The sequence below is a fragment of the Neodiprion lecontei genome, chromosome 3, assembly GCF_021901455.1.
Source record: "Neodiprion lecontei isolate iyNeoLeco1 chromosome 3, iyNeoLeco1.1, whole genome shotgun sequence".
Taxonomy (NCBI): Eukaryota; Metazoa; Arthropoda; class Insecta; order Hymenoptera; family Diprionidae; genus Neodiprion; species Neodiprion lecontei.
The window spans coordinates 25430021-25446329 of NC_060262.1; the positions used below are offsets into that span (position 1 = coordinate 25430021).

At 40.9% G+C, this 16309-nt stretch overlaps 1 protein-coding gene across 8 annotated transcripts in view; it reads right to left on the reverse strand.

Moving 5' to 3' along the window:
• Positions 1-16309, reverse strand: part of LOC107224653 (fasciclin-1) — a 223895-nt gene that overhangs the window by 183199 nt on the left and 24387 nt on the right. The window contains exon 1 of one of the 8 annotated variants that reach the window (XM_046733511.1): positions 4444-4485. The exons of the other annotated variants lie outside the window; for them this stretch is intronic. Coding sequence (XP_046589467.1) covers positions 4444-4470 — 27 coding nt within the window. The 5' untranslated portion in view covers positions 4471-4485. Of the gene's footprint in view, positions 1-4443; positions 4486-16309 lie in introns of those variants that run through there. 8 annotated transcript variants of the gene reach the window in all.

Consider the following 16309-nt stretch of genomic DNA (forward strand, 5'->3'; position numbering starts at 1 on the left):
AGAGAGAGAGAGAGAGAGAGAGAGAGAGAGAGAGAGAGAGAGAGAGAGAGAGAGAGAGAGAGAGAGAGAGAGAGAGAGAGAGAAAGAGAGAGGTAAGAACACAGGCTTCACATGAGCGGGTAACAAGGAGCTATCAGGCAAAGGGAAGCCTTAAATTTATCACTTTTCTTCTCTTGATGGATACTTTGACCTCACAAGCTCAGGTTGCTAAACGCTGTGACATCCTCTTAATGAATGGATTATTTTGTACATTTGCCGTCTTTCACTCTGGAGGAAGAAATCAGAGTGTACCATTTTAGTGTTTTAAATTTCCGTTTCTGACGCAGATACGAAAGATGCATCATCGCTAGCACAGATCAACTGTTGATGCTTACCTAAGAGAAATAGTTGCAAAAGAATTTCCCGAGTGGTCAAGAAGCGACGACACGATTAAGACAGACCCATGATTGAAAATGAAGAATGAAGATTGTTCAAAAGGTTCGTAGATCCATATCTCTAACGAAGCAAACGTGTCTTCCAATATTCGAACAATTTATTTCAATATTGGTTCCGAAGGAACGTCGAAGCGCAGCCTAGAAATTCCTTTTGAAGGTAACACTGCCCGGATATATTTTCTTTCTCGGTTAAAGGATTCTCTCCTCGCGAAAATTTCCAAGACACACGGTTCAACGGCACCTTTTCCCTTGATCTTCTTCTGGACGAAGTATCCAACGCCATTCTTCAAGACATATTCTCCTGCGCAAACGGTTGAATTTCCAAGAACGAAGAGTGAGAGAGACTACAAAGATCGCTCTCTTCTGAAATACGTATCACTAGTCGGTTCCTTACGCTTACAACGCGTTTAATAAACTTCTCAAATATCACTCCGAGGACTTTATTCCTTTTCACTTATTTTATTTACATCTTTCGCCCCTTTTCCCGGCAGTAATGCTGGGAAATTCAACAAACCTAAATCCTGCACAGTTTCAAGTTGGGATACGGGAAGACTCTCTCGCGCAATTGATCTGAGTAAGCCTTCCGCCCCATTTCCGTGGATACACACGCTGCACGATGGGAAGAACTTCGAAGGTAACAATGGAGTCGTATTGCGTTTATCGGGCATTCGACAACCCGCTAAGCCGAATGCTCCTCAAGCCAGGATGAAGATCGTGAGATCGTAAACGACCTTTTCACGTTCTTTCGGCAAGCCGATAAATATCGAACATATTCTTGCCGACTTATAAAATCTACATACCTACGATTGATTCGGATAGGCCAAGTCAAGCGCGGTTAGAATTGCAAGCCTGAAATTATATTGGAAAATTTTTGATGACTTAATTTTTCGTAAAAGGATAAGTTAAATTCAATTTTCAATCACAGGCGGCTTGTTCTAGGTGAAAAATAGTAAGTTACAAAATGTTGGAATCACTGCACTGTTATAAAAGCAAACTGCGATTTCCGAATTCGATCAGATGATTCCTATAGATGACGAAATGAAAATCTCCAGGTGGAATACATATTTTTCAATTTATTACGAAAATTTCTGACAATCGGAAAAGATTAGAACGTTCATTTCAGGCCATTTTTTTTTTTTTTTTGTTTCGTTAGAGACGATAAGGTAATCATCAAATCATGTTTCAAGGACCGAACAATAACATAGAAATTGGACACGTGAAGTTGGCACGATTTCAAGAAAATAATGTTACACGAATTCGTTATTTTCTCGATCTCAAAAAACGAAAATGAACATATTCAGAATCTAGGTGATATTGTACAATTTTTACGATCGAATAAAATGAGTCATCGATACTTTTTATGATTATTTATGAAAGCATAATAAAGCGATTACGATTCATGATGCTGAAAAGAGTTGAAATATCGACGACCTTACACCTACACTGGTCGCACAGAAAATGGAACGACGTTCCGAAGATCGACGCTTCTTAAAAAAAAAAGACTAAAATTTATCACCTCTCATTTTTCTCTCCCTTCATTTTCCTCCATTTGACCCTTCACTTTTCGTTACACTTTGAAGCTTCAAATCTTAGGTACTATACCTCTCGGCCCAACATCTCGGACAGCACGAAACTTTCCGACAGAGTGAATAAAACAGATATTTCACGAAGATTTTCCTAAAATATTTCTATCATGTCTCAGGTCGCGACGTTCGCCAAACTGCGCGATAAAACGAGGAGAAAAATAAAGAAAGAAAGGGTGCATCCACAATCGTCGAATTAGATCAGCAAATTTGGAATTTCTGAAATCGAAGTTTCACGAACGTCTGTACTCGTCTCAAGACAGATTTCCTCAAGCTCTAATAATTAGCTATTCTCTTTTACCATCAAATGGATGAGAGACGAGAACTCCGTGTACACAACTGGTTGAAACGTTTGAACTTGCACAATTCCCGAGGGAATATTTCGGTAAATTATCACACCCGTATATCATACATCATGACATCATTCCCGCATCGATAATATTAATACGAATAGTAAATGTGGCTGTTTTGTTATTTACGAGTTCCACAAATACATAAATTGTCTACTACAGTCTCGGTCGTTTTCCATATACTCATTTGCCGAACGATGTCGATAAAAAGAGTCAAAGGTAAAAAAAAAAAAAAAAACCAAATAGCGAGTTTTTGCTCGTAGATGCAAGATTGTTTAAAAAAAATTATTTAAAAAAAAAAAAAAAGAATCAACTAGCGGGATTTGATCCACTTTCTGTCATGCCTGCACAGGATCAACTATTTTCATATAATCCTCGATGAACTTGGACAGTAATATCAGCTTTGATCATTATTGGCAAAACGAATTGAATCGCCGTTAAAATTCACAACGTTGTCGATAATTACAGTTTGTCACACCCGAGACACTACATATATGCATTTGATGATGAACCGTCATTAGAAAATGAAAATTGGTGCGGTTATAATGAAGTCTGAATTGTGATTCGATAAATGTTAAATGTCTAACGACGGAAGTATCTCGAGCGGCAAACAGAAATGGAAAGTGAATTAGGGAGTATAAATGAATAACGTAAAGTGCGGCTGACTTCGAACCCCTCAAATGCTCCTCGTACCATCTGCAATATTACGTGTTTTATCTTCCGCTATCGCGGGGATTGTAGGTAAGAGCTGTTCCGAAACGATACGCCTTTTTATGGGCAAGAGGGGAAAGAAAAGCGGGATCGGGCGTAACGGTTTTAAATCGAACTACAAATTTGAATTGAGGATAGACGAAGGTTGAAGAGCCGGAAAACCAGCCGTTGTACATGATATTATAACTATCTTTCTTGGTGCGTCATAAACGGTAAAATGGACAAATGAAAAAAAAAGAAAAGAATCTGACCTCACCGGCTGATCCGATTACTGTGGTAAACGGTAAATTCTAACCGACAAGGAAAAATTTTCCTCCTCTTCGATGAACCTGAATGCGGGGAGAATAAATCAAGGCTATCGTTAGCGGGTGCAGGACGAGCATTTATCAGGAATAAAAGCTGTTTGCAGCTATCGACGTCGATCGGTCCACAATAATTGAGTCTCGTGCGGTTTGAATGCAAGTTATTTTGAATGGAAAGACTTTTCCTCTCTTACGTACGATGACAATGTCTCCGTGAAGCGGAAAAATCGTAAAGGAACTCAACACGAATCAAAGTACCTATCGGTTTGTTGCGTCGACACGGTGACAATAGATACACGCGATGCAAAAATGTTGCTCTAGAAAATAGGGAATATTTTTTATATACCCCCCGACGTACTTGATCCTATGGCAGTACTCCAAGAAAAAGTTCACATGATGCAATAAACTTGAAAGTAAATATCCTTCGCTCCGCGCTCGAAAGAAACAAAATAATAATATCCAAGTAGGGGTATAGAAAGAGAAGGTAGAAAACGAGAAGTGGTAATGTACCCAAGTAATGCAATTCCCGGCAATTTGTCATTCCGCGTAATGTTTCATTTTCCGCAAGTAGATATTCCGTTGGTCCGTACACGCCTCTGGTTTCCTAGAGTGTCGGGTTTTGTGCGACTGCAGCTTGGCGAATGGAAGACGAGGTCGGGGATTCGGTTTGCTGCAAGTTAGGTTATACCGTGTTGCGGTGAAAAAGGGACGGTGCTAGGGGGATGGGACGAGGGTTGAGTTAGGAGGTAATGCAAGGTAAGAAAAGACGCGGCCACGAAGGGCGTCTAGTACTTTCTCGTTGCAAGGCGCAAGGAAGCAACCGGCGAGCTTCGCAACTATGATATATTGTTAATATAACTTTGAGGATGATTTATACTGGGGAAAATAAAATGAGGGGTTGAAGCGCCGACGTGCTGCAGAGAGAAGAGAAATTCGGAGTGAAAAACGGGTGCACTACGCAAAGAGAGAGAGAGAGAGAGAGAGAGGGAGAGAGAGAGAGAGGGAGAGCGCTCAAATATTTAGCACTCGAATAACAGGAAGGCGTTGCAGCCTGATTAAATACCTTTGCAGTAAAGATGTCATATTGCATTCCTCATTTGACAAGTCAGTTTTCATCCCTGCTCGTTTCCTCGACGTTCATCCTTCGGAAACTCGAAATACCAGCTCAAAAGCAACATGAACGTTGACACGTTTTCTACCTTATCGAGAGTGCAAAAATTTCGTCCATGTATTACAACGTACGCGGTAATTAATCATTACTCGGATTATGAATCGTAAGGAATTAACCCGGAGTGCGTTTCTGGCCTGTATAAATTTGCAATCAACGAAAACGAGTGTATGCGTGTTTAAAATTCATTATAAAATTTCTTGAGCGAACCTGTTGCCCTCCCTCAAATGAAGTTCCCTGCAGGGTTGAAAAAAAGGGTGACGAACTTACGTCAAATTAACAGATAATTCAGATCGTTTGAATGTAGCCGGTGGCTCAAGGGCGCTCAAAATTGTCTAAAACGAGAGTAAAGAGCTCACCCTTTTCCTTCTCTCGCGGCAATCAAGCTCGTCGAATCGTAAAAAAAAGTTGATTAGAAAAAATCCTGTGAAACTTAATTACGTCGAGGAAGATTTAATCGAACAATAAACCCGCAGCGACGAAAAAAAAAAATTTCACACTGTTCGAGAACGTTTAAATGTACGTACAGAAATGTCCTTTAATGAGATTTCCTTGGGTTACTATTTTATTTTTTTTTTTTTTTTAATCAAATCCGAAACAAGCTTTCTTTCTACGGAAATTTTGTGTGTCTACGATCGTGGTATCGTTTATTTCTCCTGTCCATGGTCAATTGCGTCACTAGTCATTGATACATAAAATTTCCATAGAAAGGAAACTTGTACCAGTTTTGATTCCGAAAAAAAAATAAATAAAAGAAAAAAAAAAAAAACAGTTAGCCACTGGGAACCTGTTCGTGAACATTACTTCACAGAACAATTACTCGACATTGACAATGACGAAACGACTAGGTGGGTTGCTTTTAATTGGAGCAAGTAACCTAAAAAAAAATAAGCTTGAAACTAATTACAAGTTACGACTTCCCTTCTGCCTATTCCCTGGTAAATCGAAACGCGAGGCCACCCTTCTTCACACGGCAAAAGCTACACCTTCCCTTTTACCTGCTATACAGTGATTAATGATACAATATAGTTAGGTGTAACTAAGGGTCGTCGTACTGGCGGAAGTTTCCTGCCCACTACTCGTCTATACCCAAGTCGGAAATATAAGTTATGAATCTACGACCATTTCGCGAAGAACCTTCATTACATATTCATTCTCTTCGATTACACTGTACGTTGATGTTGAAAGTATAAGTGACTTATAGCTCCGTCGAAATTTACTGGTACTTGAACTGACGGTCGATATACACTTAATTCTACCAAACCCTGACCGATCATTCAAATTGCTATCTGACAGTTATTATTCACACTGTACAAACCGTAACAAAATCGACAAAATTATCGGCAATAGGTGACTGAAAAAACCGGTTAAAGTAGCAGTTCAGGCAATACTTTCAGCTGAAAGAAAATAAAACGGTAGGAACGTATATGTAATTATACCGTTGATCGCCCAGTAACATTTGGTGGCAATTGTTATTATTCAGTTGAATACCGCTCTGAAGTTTGGTTGAAATATTTCTGTTAGTGGGTGAAATTAGAGCAAAGATAATTTCACAGGATACAATTTCAATTGTCAGCAGACGTTAATAAACAACCGCATTAACACGTGCTCGGTATATCACCGTGACTTCCGGCTTGGTTCATTGATGTGTATCGAGACATCTGTTTCCGGTTTCGAAGGAGGTTGATCAGGGAAAATTACACAGGTTACCAAGTACACGCGTCCCCTTCGCGTTTTCACCCTGCACAAATGTGTCACGCGAGTTTCGAGCTTACGTGGCTAGCTGAAACAGCCGTTGAGCACGTTCGATTTCATTTAGAATCTCGATTACCTCACGCACCCCGTTATTATACCTCTTTCGAATGTTTATCGCGAATAATCAAGAAATTCGAGGTAAACAAGCATTCCGATCCTTTATCAACTGATTCCCCCGGAGCTTGACGAGTCCTGCAAACCGGCAAAGCAACGCATTGCTACTTTGTCGTCTCGGTCTCATTGTCAGACTGATTCTTCTATAATTTCACGGACTGACGCCCGAGTCTCGCGGCAACGTCCCGTTTGTCCCAGAAATTTCCCTCTTGGTGTTGGGAAAGAAAATTGCGTGAAAATCGGCAGGAAAATACGCCTTAATTTCGTTAAAATAACAAAGCATATTATGACAGAGAAGTGTGGGATGGTGACGGTAACCGGATCGTGAATGACGTCGTGGTATCAACCACCAAATATGATACCTGGTCTCATTGCTTTTCCGTTAATTGGGCTCAGTGAGTCACGTTACAATTTACGATATTATACTCAGCGCAGAATGCGCGTTACAGTCTCGGTTCGTTAGAGTTTTGTGCGTGTCACGTGGGCGGGAATTAAATTAGGGATAAAGACACGCGTAGGTTATACATATAAGCGCATTCGTCCACCACGGTGTATAAAACGTAGATATAACGAAAGGCAGGAGGACGCGGGACGTGCAACGGCCATCAGGACGGTTGATACCGGTTGAAATATTGGAACCAGCACGATTCGTGCCCTGGGTGATAACGATGCCCAGCCGCGTGCTATGCCGCGTCAGCTCTTGCCGAGGGGTAGAAACACCCTCGACACCGAAACACCCTCAAAGCACTTTTATATTTCATAATTCGGCGAGGCCGTCGTCGCGGCGCCGGAAAGAACTCGCTTCGTCGCTCGACCGCTTCCTCGAACCCCAAATTCGTCCCTCGTACATACATATATTATCGTAATATATAATATATATATATATATATACATAACTTTTGGCCAAAACTAAAGATTTATGCTATATACAGCGGCACGCAGGCGTACATTATATTATGATTTGGAGGGAAGGAAAAAGAATTTTCTGAAAGTTTTGGCACACGGAAACACGTCCAACTGACGATTATCAACGCGAAGATGCAGCGTTTAATGTACCGAATTTGCATCTTTATGAGAAAGCGAAGGAGGGATTCCTTTGTATTAAAATCGACAGTTATTATAAGACAAAATGCAAGATTCTTGACATTCTATGTGAATAGTGATGGGAGTACTGATGTAGAGTAATGTTCATTAATAGTTTCCCAGTCACTCACTATTTTTTTGGAATCAAAACTATTGTTTATTTCTCCTGTCACTTGCATCGCTAGTCATTGGCACGTAAAATTTGATTGTGAAGGAAACTCGTTCCAGTTTTGATTCTGGATAAATAATAAGCCACTGGGTAACTATTAATGAACATTGATTCACAATATTCAACTAGTGAGATATCTACATTTCTCGTTTTGTTGAAAATGATAACGTCTATCTCCACGAATCACCTCAAAAACGAAACCAACCCAATAATTATAATCGTTCGAGTAAGTAGTTGAGCCGCTTAATCTGGTTCATTTTTATCAATTATACGAGAAGCTTCCCGTACCGCGAAGATCCGAAAGCACGTCATCGGTATCAGAATCTCCAACTTTGGGTCAGCCATATGTCTTTTCCAACTACTGTTACATTTAAACCAAAAAGAAAGTTGAAAACTTCAAAAGTAAGTATAGCCTACGCCAAATTTACGACCCAAATGCGCACAATATGAATGCAGACAGTTGTGGGCACCAACGTATTCGAAACGCGTGTACCTACCTACTACTTCAGAAAGTGTTCATCAACGATAAGAATCGCTTAGCGTGGCGGGCAGCACTGCAGGAAGCAGGTACAGCTTCGGCTCTTGTGAGGGCAACAGCTGGTGAGGCGAGTGTCAAATTTTACCATTTTAATACGGTATCGTGGTGATAAAATCATTGGAGCAAAATCTCGTTATACGTATTACATGCGGACAATGTGAAATGAACACGTCATCGCGAAGTGGCGAGGGTGAAGCGTCGGTGGTCGCCTTATCTGTGCTTTCAGATAGGCCTGACGTCACTTGACGCGATGCACGAGCGTCGGTCCTCCTCCCCGCGGATCGACGTAATTACACTTGACTAGGAGCCGTCTCTCTAAGCCCGGATTCCATTTGACGGACGTGAAACGAAATTGCTCCCGCGTGTGTAATAACAGGTATACACTCAACGTCTGAGCCCGTTGCACTGTAACAACAGAAACGCGATGACGATAAGTCGGAAGCCTTGACGAAATAATTCCGCGTCAAGGGTAGGCGAGGGAGGCGTTAGAAGCGGCAACGGGTTGATTATACACGCTTCTGCATACCCGACGGTGTAACCAGGCGAGGTCAGAACCATGACGGACGTTCAACGGCCACGACGTTCCGTCGAGAGTTTTTCCTGTCTCGCTGTCGCGTGTTGCAGAAGCTCGTCGAACGCGGCCTTTTTCCAAACCGCGTCGAGGACGACGAACTACGTTCCATTGAATATCGCCGGCAGTTTGGTAGGTGCGCGATTTCAATGGTTTCTGGAAGCAGGCCAGGCCAGAGACCGGCTAGTTCCTTGAAAGGAATTTTCACCGGTATCCCCCAGCGATACGAAGGTATATAGCTTGATCCCGCCACCGCTCGTCCTTCCGCCTCCGCTTTCGATGCACACAGTTCTACGTATACTCGTCAGGAAAACCCCGTGCACCAACACCGACGTATGAAAGAAGTTGCGAATAAACTGCCAGGCGCCGCGCAACCGTGTGTTTGTTGTAAATTTCACACGGACGCGAATGCAACGGAGGTGGAAAGTACGGGGTGGCTTTTGTCGAGGGTAACAGCCAACAGCCAACAGCCAACAGCCAACAGCCAACAGCTTCTCACCTTTGTTACATCCCCGCGTTGAATATAAAATCGACAAGTTATTGCATAGTACTTTCCCCAACACTCGCAACTTTTTCGTCTGGATAGAGAAAACGGACGGATCTGTCGATGGCTCCCGTTCGTTCAACGCCCTCGTAACTGCTGCACTATAGCATGGCATAAAAATTCCCCGCGAGAGAGATGCGAAAATCTCTCCAGTCTCACCGTAAAATTTAAAAACAAAGTACTTTAAACCCAATTGCGAACGCGACCGAAAAGGATACTTTGGATTGGGATAAAGGGAACGAATTTACTGACTAAATTATATGTTTCAAACGAATTTGGTACGTACTCGGTAGGATAAATGTGTGGGTACCAGTTAGGGTCACCCGTATAAGGATCACCAGTTGCGGTCATCGTTTGATCCAGTTTTGGCAATATTCATTATGTTTAATCCGACGTTGTGGTCACAAATGGTAAAGACATGCTTTGAAAGCGGACGTCAACATTAATGTTCAAACTACAAAGTGTACCAACATGGTACGTAAAAACCTTCTGATCAAAACTCGCTAAAAGTAGGATTTCATACATGAATCGTGGAATTGAAGAGATCAAAATTCAAACTAACGAACACAGGATTTCGTAAAGGTGACCATACCTGGCACATTTACCTTGTTCTAACAACCATAAAATCAACCAGCCGTCTCACTTCACTTTCCGGATAAAAACGGTTTTTAGTTACCGCAACAAAAATTTACATTCAACGATAGATTACGCCTGCTTGAGGTGCAGATATCGATGAAGTAAACCCACTTCAAAATGATAAAATTTCGCAGTAGACAGAAATGACTAATCTGAAACACGGACCGAATTCAATACCATCCCGAGTAGTCGAAGCTGCATATTTGCGAAGACGTAAGAATGTGAATATAGATAGAAAACATATGAAACAGATCTCAATCCCATTTGATGGTCGATCGTTAGAAGCATACCTAACCTCAATTATATCCAAGTATGAGGGTAATACGAATTTCTCGCAAGAGCAGAGGCAACAAGAGAGGGCGTAACGCTTCCCCCCAGCATCCAGACAGGGGTGTCATTTACGTGGCGTCGGACTTTGTACACACATAAATCTTGTCGCGGTTGATCTGCCTCGCCTGTATAGACGCTGTGGGGCCAGAGCGGAGGACGATCCTCGGCGTACCGAATTGCCCCGCTTTGTGTGCGACTTATTTTACAAATAACCCGTATTTGTCTTGTTTTATTTCCCTCCGGCGAGCAATTTGCCGAACAAATAAACAACCAGTTTTTCCGACTACTATTTCAGCTGATGGATCTGCAATGTGCATGCGAATTTTGTTTCGAAGAAAATCGTAAGGGAGTCTTGCATTTGTAAATCATCCTCGCAATCCGCAGCGTTGACATCTCTCGTCATTGTCTGAAATTTCGAAACTACTTCGCAAAGCTTATTTATTTATTTTTTTCAGAAGGCCGTTTTTGCCAGATTAAATTTTAACGAATATTACTTTTGGAGGGCATTGACGAATAGCGATTTAATAACTGAATAAAACGGTTATTGAAATAAAGAGTATGATTTTTTTCACATAATATGTTGAACTTAAAGCTTGAATATTGAAATGCGTACAAAAATTTTGATACTACCACGACTGATTTTGAAAAAGGGGATGCGTAGAAGGAGGCGTCGGTTGAAAAAACTGGGTACTGACTGGTGGAAAAAAATGGGGAGTGGAAGGATATTTCGCAGAAAGGGTGTGCGAGGAAAACACACTGGCAAACGAAGCAACGAAAAGGTCCAATCCTAAACTCGGTTTGTATGGAAAAATCCATTCCGTAGGATAGTTAGGGTTGTAAAATGTGAAATTTGCCGCATCTGCACGTCCCTGTCGTTTAACCGTCGTCAATGAATAGACTCAAGGACATGTTTGGCAGGGAATGGAGGGAAAGTGGGTGAACAATACGACTGAGGAAAAGCCATAACTCTTCGCGAAGCTAAAATTTACCTGGTACGTGAACATTCCGGGCTAACTTCGTTGTAAGATTACGTCGCGGGAAGATTAAAATATGATTATTTCTGAGGTTCGTGGATTACGTGTCGAAAAATCAGATCTAAATATTTATTTTCAATATTTTGAGCTGAAAATTGACGGAGCGACGGATACTGCACGACGAAGAAAAGGTATTTATTTGAGTGAGTTGAGTTGAATTTTTGAGTAAAAGAATGAGTTAACGATTTTTATGGTCTTTCATTATTTACCTTGGATCAAATCAGATTATTCTGGATATCTTTGAAATGGAATTTACGGTGAACATGCCGTGTGGTTATTCTGACCCCGATGTGCAGCGTAAGGGTTAATAATTCAGGAGCCAGAAAGCCATTGAAATTGCGACACTGCAGGAATATAGTGTGCGATGATGATAGGTGGTATAAATGAATTTCAGGAGATGAAGTAGCATTACTCCAGAGGATCGAATCTCGGCAAAGAGGAGCTGGAAATATTGATTGCTACCACGGTATCGTCGTACACCATTAAACTCGACTTTACGATTTAAAAATTCACGGTTTGCACGAATTTTCACTAAAATACGCAAGGCGTCTGAGCGTGTGAAGGAATAAAAAATCTTTATAGGCGATAACAAGTGTAGATAGATTTTCAATTATTTTGGAATATTGGTATCTATATTGGTTATCGCTAAAAACGATTTTAGGTCACTCTCAAGTTTTTACTCACCTACTCAACCTCGATGAAACGCCGCGCGACGTGCGGCAAGTTTATGAAGGTAAGACATTAAAGAATTTTTACAAACTCTAAGTGACGTTATAACTTTGCTGACAGGTTGTGAGAGGATTTCGATGTTAGAGTTTAATATTTTTACGGTTTTTCTTCACCCCAGCTCACAACGTGTATAATCGATGTATAAGAATCAGTAAGACGCGACATCAGCGATATTTTGGACATGAAATTTTTAACGGTCAAACAACAGCAAAATTTTCCTGATTTTTTATTCATTGCAAAGGAAAAAAGAGTTTCTTTTCCACTTCGTTCACCTTCGCCGATCGTCACACGTCTTGTCATTCTTGTCAATCCTTTAGTTGAAAACTTATTCTTCTACGAGTGTGAAACAAGCACTTGGTAAAGTACTGTATGTAAGGTCTATTTTACTGTTTCATTTCCAGCGATAACGCTGTTATTATCTGACCCTATTCCCAACCACCATCTAATATAAAATCAGTCATATATGTATAATGAATATATTCATGAAGGGGTGGCGTTTCTTTTACCACAGTTCATTAAGTATACAGTCATAAAACGGTTGAATTATAAGCAGTATATTTGTATACTTGTCAGTAAGATTATCGCCCAAATGGATGACAAATTCAAGATATTAAACCGTATGAGATATTTGTTCAAGCAAGCGTCGTTTATAAGACTGTGCGAACTGCCCGCGTTATTTACACCTCGATAACAAAAAAAAAAAAAAAAACAACAACTGTACAACGTTACACGTGAGTAATAACAAATTTGATATGGATCAAAACAACCGTGTAATATTTCAGCTGACACTTTGATACGCAATAGGTGAAACATGCAAAGCTTGGGGTGAAAAATTCGAACGATGAAGAAAAATATATACACGACAACGAAGCCGAACGATACTTCGCCGCAATTAAACAATCTTCTCGTCTCAGAAAGGGGGCCAATTTTTTTTTACTACGCTGTACGACTAAGGTTGTAAAAAATATTGCGATATTGCAGCCGGGTGGACTACACGTATAGGTATATAATATGTGTGTGTAGGCAAGCCGTTGAGATTTAAGGAAAGAAAAGAATGCTCAGTCATTTCCTTGCAGGAATTCCTTGCCCTACGTCTTATTTCACCCGGATTACGTCCGCCTTTCTTCTGTTCCGAGCGGAGAACTGAACTAATTAAGGCTGTCGTACCGGGTTCTGTATAGTCCTCCTTGCTCTGTTCTTCTCTCTTTTTTATCTCTCTCTCTCGCTCTCTCTCTCACTCTCTCTCTCTCTCTCTCTCTTTCTCCCTCTTTCTCTCAACCTCAAGGGTCGAGTCGTCCTTGCTGGCGCGCTGCTTAATCGTACCAAGTGTTTTCTTGAACACAATGTCGAGTAAGACCCGAGTAACGAATCAATAGAAGGTGGAAAATACAACAAATAAAAAATTATCCCTTTGAAAAATATCATATTGCTGATAAAATGATAAAACTACCGGGAATCTCTCAATTCATAGGACTTCATAAAAAGTATCGCCTTAAAAGTTAAACTATCGATTAAACGAGACAGAATTATAACAAGTATTGGGTATATATTTGCAAAATAATCCATTGAAATATTCATTCGGGCACGCCTCATCGGGTTATATCTATGCATAAATATTTTCTCATTTAAATTCATATTTTCAGGTCAATTACTGCGGTGGGTGGAGGAATGAAAGCGCCGTCATCTATAGATGCGTATGCATGAAATAAATGAATATAAATCGCACCGCGAATTATGATTCGTATAGATTCGTCCTCGTGACAGTCTGCAGTCTGAGAGGCTGTAAAGTTTCCACTCTGTCGAGCTGAGTTGACGACAGAAATCCACGTCTAGCATTCGGGTAAACAGCCGAAGCTCATGCTGCATAGTTCAATGAATCGAAGATGGAAAAGATTGGAAATCAAGATTGAATGCACGTCCGTAAATCGACAGGTTCTCGACTTTCTTGATATGATTCGACATCGCGAAGTGTTGACGGTTTGCCAATACCGTTACATAATTTTCACGTGCACGTCGCGAAGTCCGTTTAATTTCACATTTTATTCCCCATCAGCTTTTCAGCATTTTCTCATTGTCGGTTATTCACTTTCTATCGCTGATCGTTTAACGCCGTCCGTTTTTTCCTAATTGTATAATCTGCGTCGAATGTCGAGCGAGGAGTGAATAGCGGGATCTTGATCGAGAAGCAAGTCACGCGCGATTGTCGCTTCGATGCCGATTTGGCAAGAGCTAGGCTGTACCAATTTCCAATTCACTAGTCAAACCCTGTACTTTGGAACAAATTGTGAACTGAGACAACTTCCGATCACGGATATTATACAAGGAGGGATAAAAAAAAAAAAAAAACAGCGTTTTAATTCCACTTCCCATGATGCAAACTACAAACTAATTGGAACGGAAACGTTGAACGGATCTCGCTTGCGGTTTATTAATTCGGCACATCATGTTTAACAATACAATTTTATACAGACTGTGTAAAATTACAGACTTCGGTTGAAGCGAAATAAAATTTTATGTAAAAAGAGAATTTCAAAACTGCTGATCAGTTGTTGAATAGCAATCAATTATTGAGAAAATACAGGAATATCATTTCGAATAGAAGGAATAAGTTACACTGCTTATACTCCCTTATACTGAGTCGACCTAAAATCATCTCGAGAACAAAGAAAAAAAATCGTAGCACACGAAAAGATACCACCTAAGAAAACGCGCGAATCTTGTACGTTTTTTTTTATCACCACGGCGAAAAATTTTCAGCGACAGCTCAAGTTTCGGAAAATTTTATTCCTGTCATGCTGGTTCGGCGGTTAACCATGTACATGGTGGTATGAAATATTGATAAAAATTTCAAGCACGTTTCTCCATACCTGCATCCTCCGTTAGTACGAGCAATTGCGGAATCAATCAGCAGTTTGAAAAAAGCAGTTTCCGGAAGACGAATTCTATAGATAGAATCAGAGACCTTGTAAGTCGCCGGCATTGATTGCTCCGAAGTTACGTTAAGCATACAACGATTTAAACGTGTCCTGCAGAAAAGCAGCTGCATAAATTGTCTGCAAAAAAGATGGCAAGTCACCTACACAACCCACAAGCGACTCGTTCCGTAACCGCGACATTTTGTATTTTCTTTCGTCATATCAGGAGCACGCGTTACCCAAGGTATTGTGTTTTTGACTAGGGCCATCTGTCGCTGGTAAAGGGGATGCGATATTAAGAAACGGCCCATGAGCCCCATTATATTCCAAGAAATAACTTTCAAGACGATGTCCCATCCATCCGGGCAACGACCTAAGTCACTAGCGACTAGCGGAGCGAGAAAGAAGAAAACGCACGAGGATAATGGTTCGGTGGAAGAGAACAGAAGAGAAGAGAAGAGAAGGGAAGAGAAGGGAAGAGAAGAGAAATGGGCAGCAGGTTACGGCGGGGTGAGTAATGTTGCCGTATAACGGTTTCATCGAAAAATCATAAAGAGGCGCGTGTGGGTATACATACCTATATCCCTTGCAGCCACAGAGACGGTTTACGTCAAGCATAGAAAAATTCCCTAACCCCCTTTTGTCTTCGGACGCGAGCTGAGCGAGTATCGAGTTACCGAACCGATTGCCACGCTAAGGGAAACCGGAAAGCGAAAAAGAGATGGGGACACCAAGATTGCGGATAAAAAAAAAAAAAAAAACCACCGATCTTATCCCGCCAGCGAAAAGTGCCGAAGTGAAATACGTTCTTTGGGTGAGGGTTAAAACTTCGAAGGGTCAAATATTGGCATGGCCGATATATCGAAATTTCAAACTGTGCCAAAAAAAAAAAAAAACAATGTAAGACGAATTGTTGGAAAGCTTAAGCTGATTTTCGAATGTATCACTGAACAGAATGACTGCTAATCAGTGACGCTATCAAAAACCATGATTTCGAACAATTCGTCATTTGTTATTTTATTTTCGCATACTGGAAACTTTAATACATCGGTCATTCCAAATATCGATCCTTCCAAGTTCTAACCCTCATCCCCATCTTTTACAGTTTTCGACGTACAGTATACAGTATGCAGATCATTCTGATATTTTTTAACACTGTTTTTCAGAGTCTCCGCCTCATTATTCCAGCGTCATTGCTTTCATTCTAAGAATTAGTCAAATATAACCGTCGTATCCTCTGCAATTTTTAGTAGAAAATCAACATCATCGTCGTCGTTTTCCAACAGTGCCGTTGAAGAGGGAACAAACTTACGCCGCGCTTTCACCATCCATGTGCATAAAAC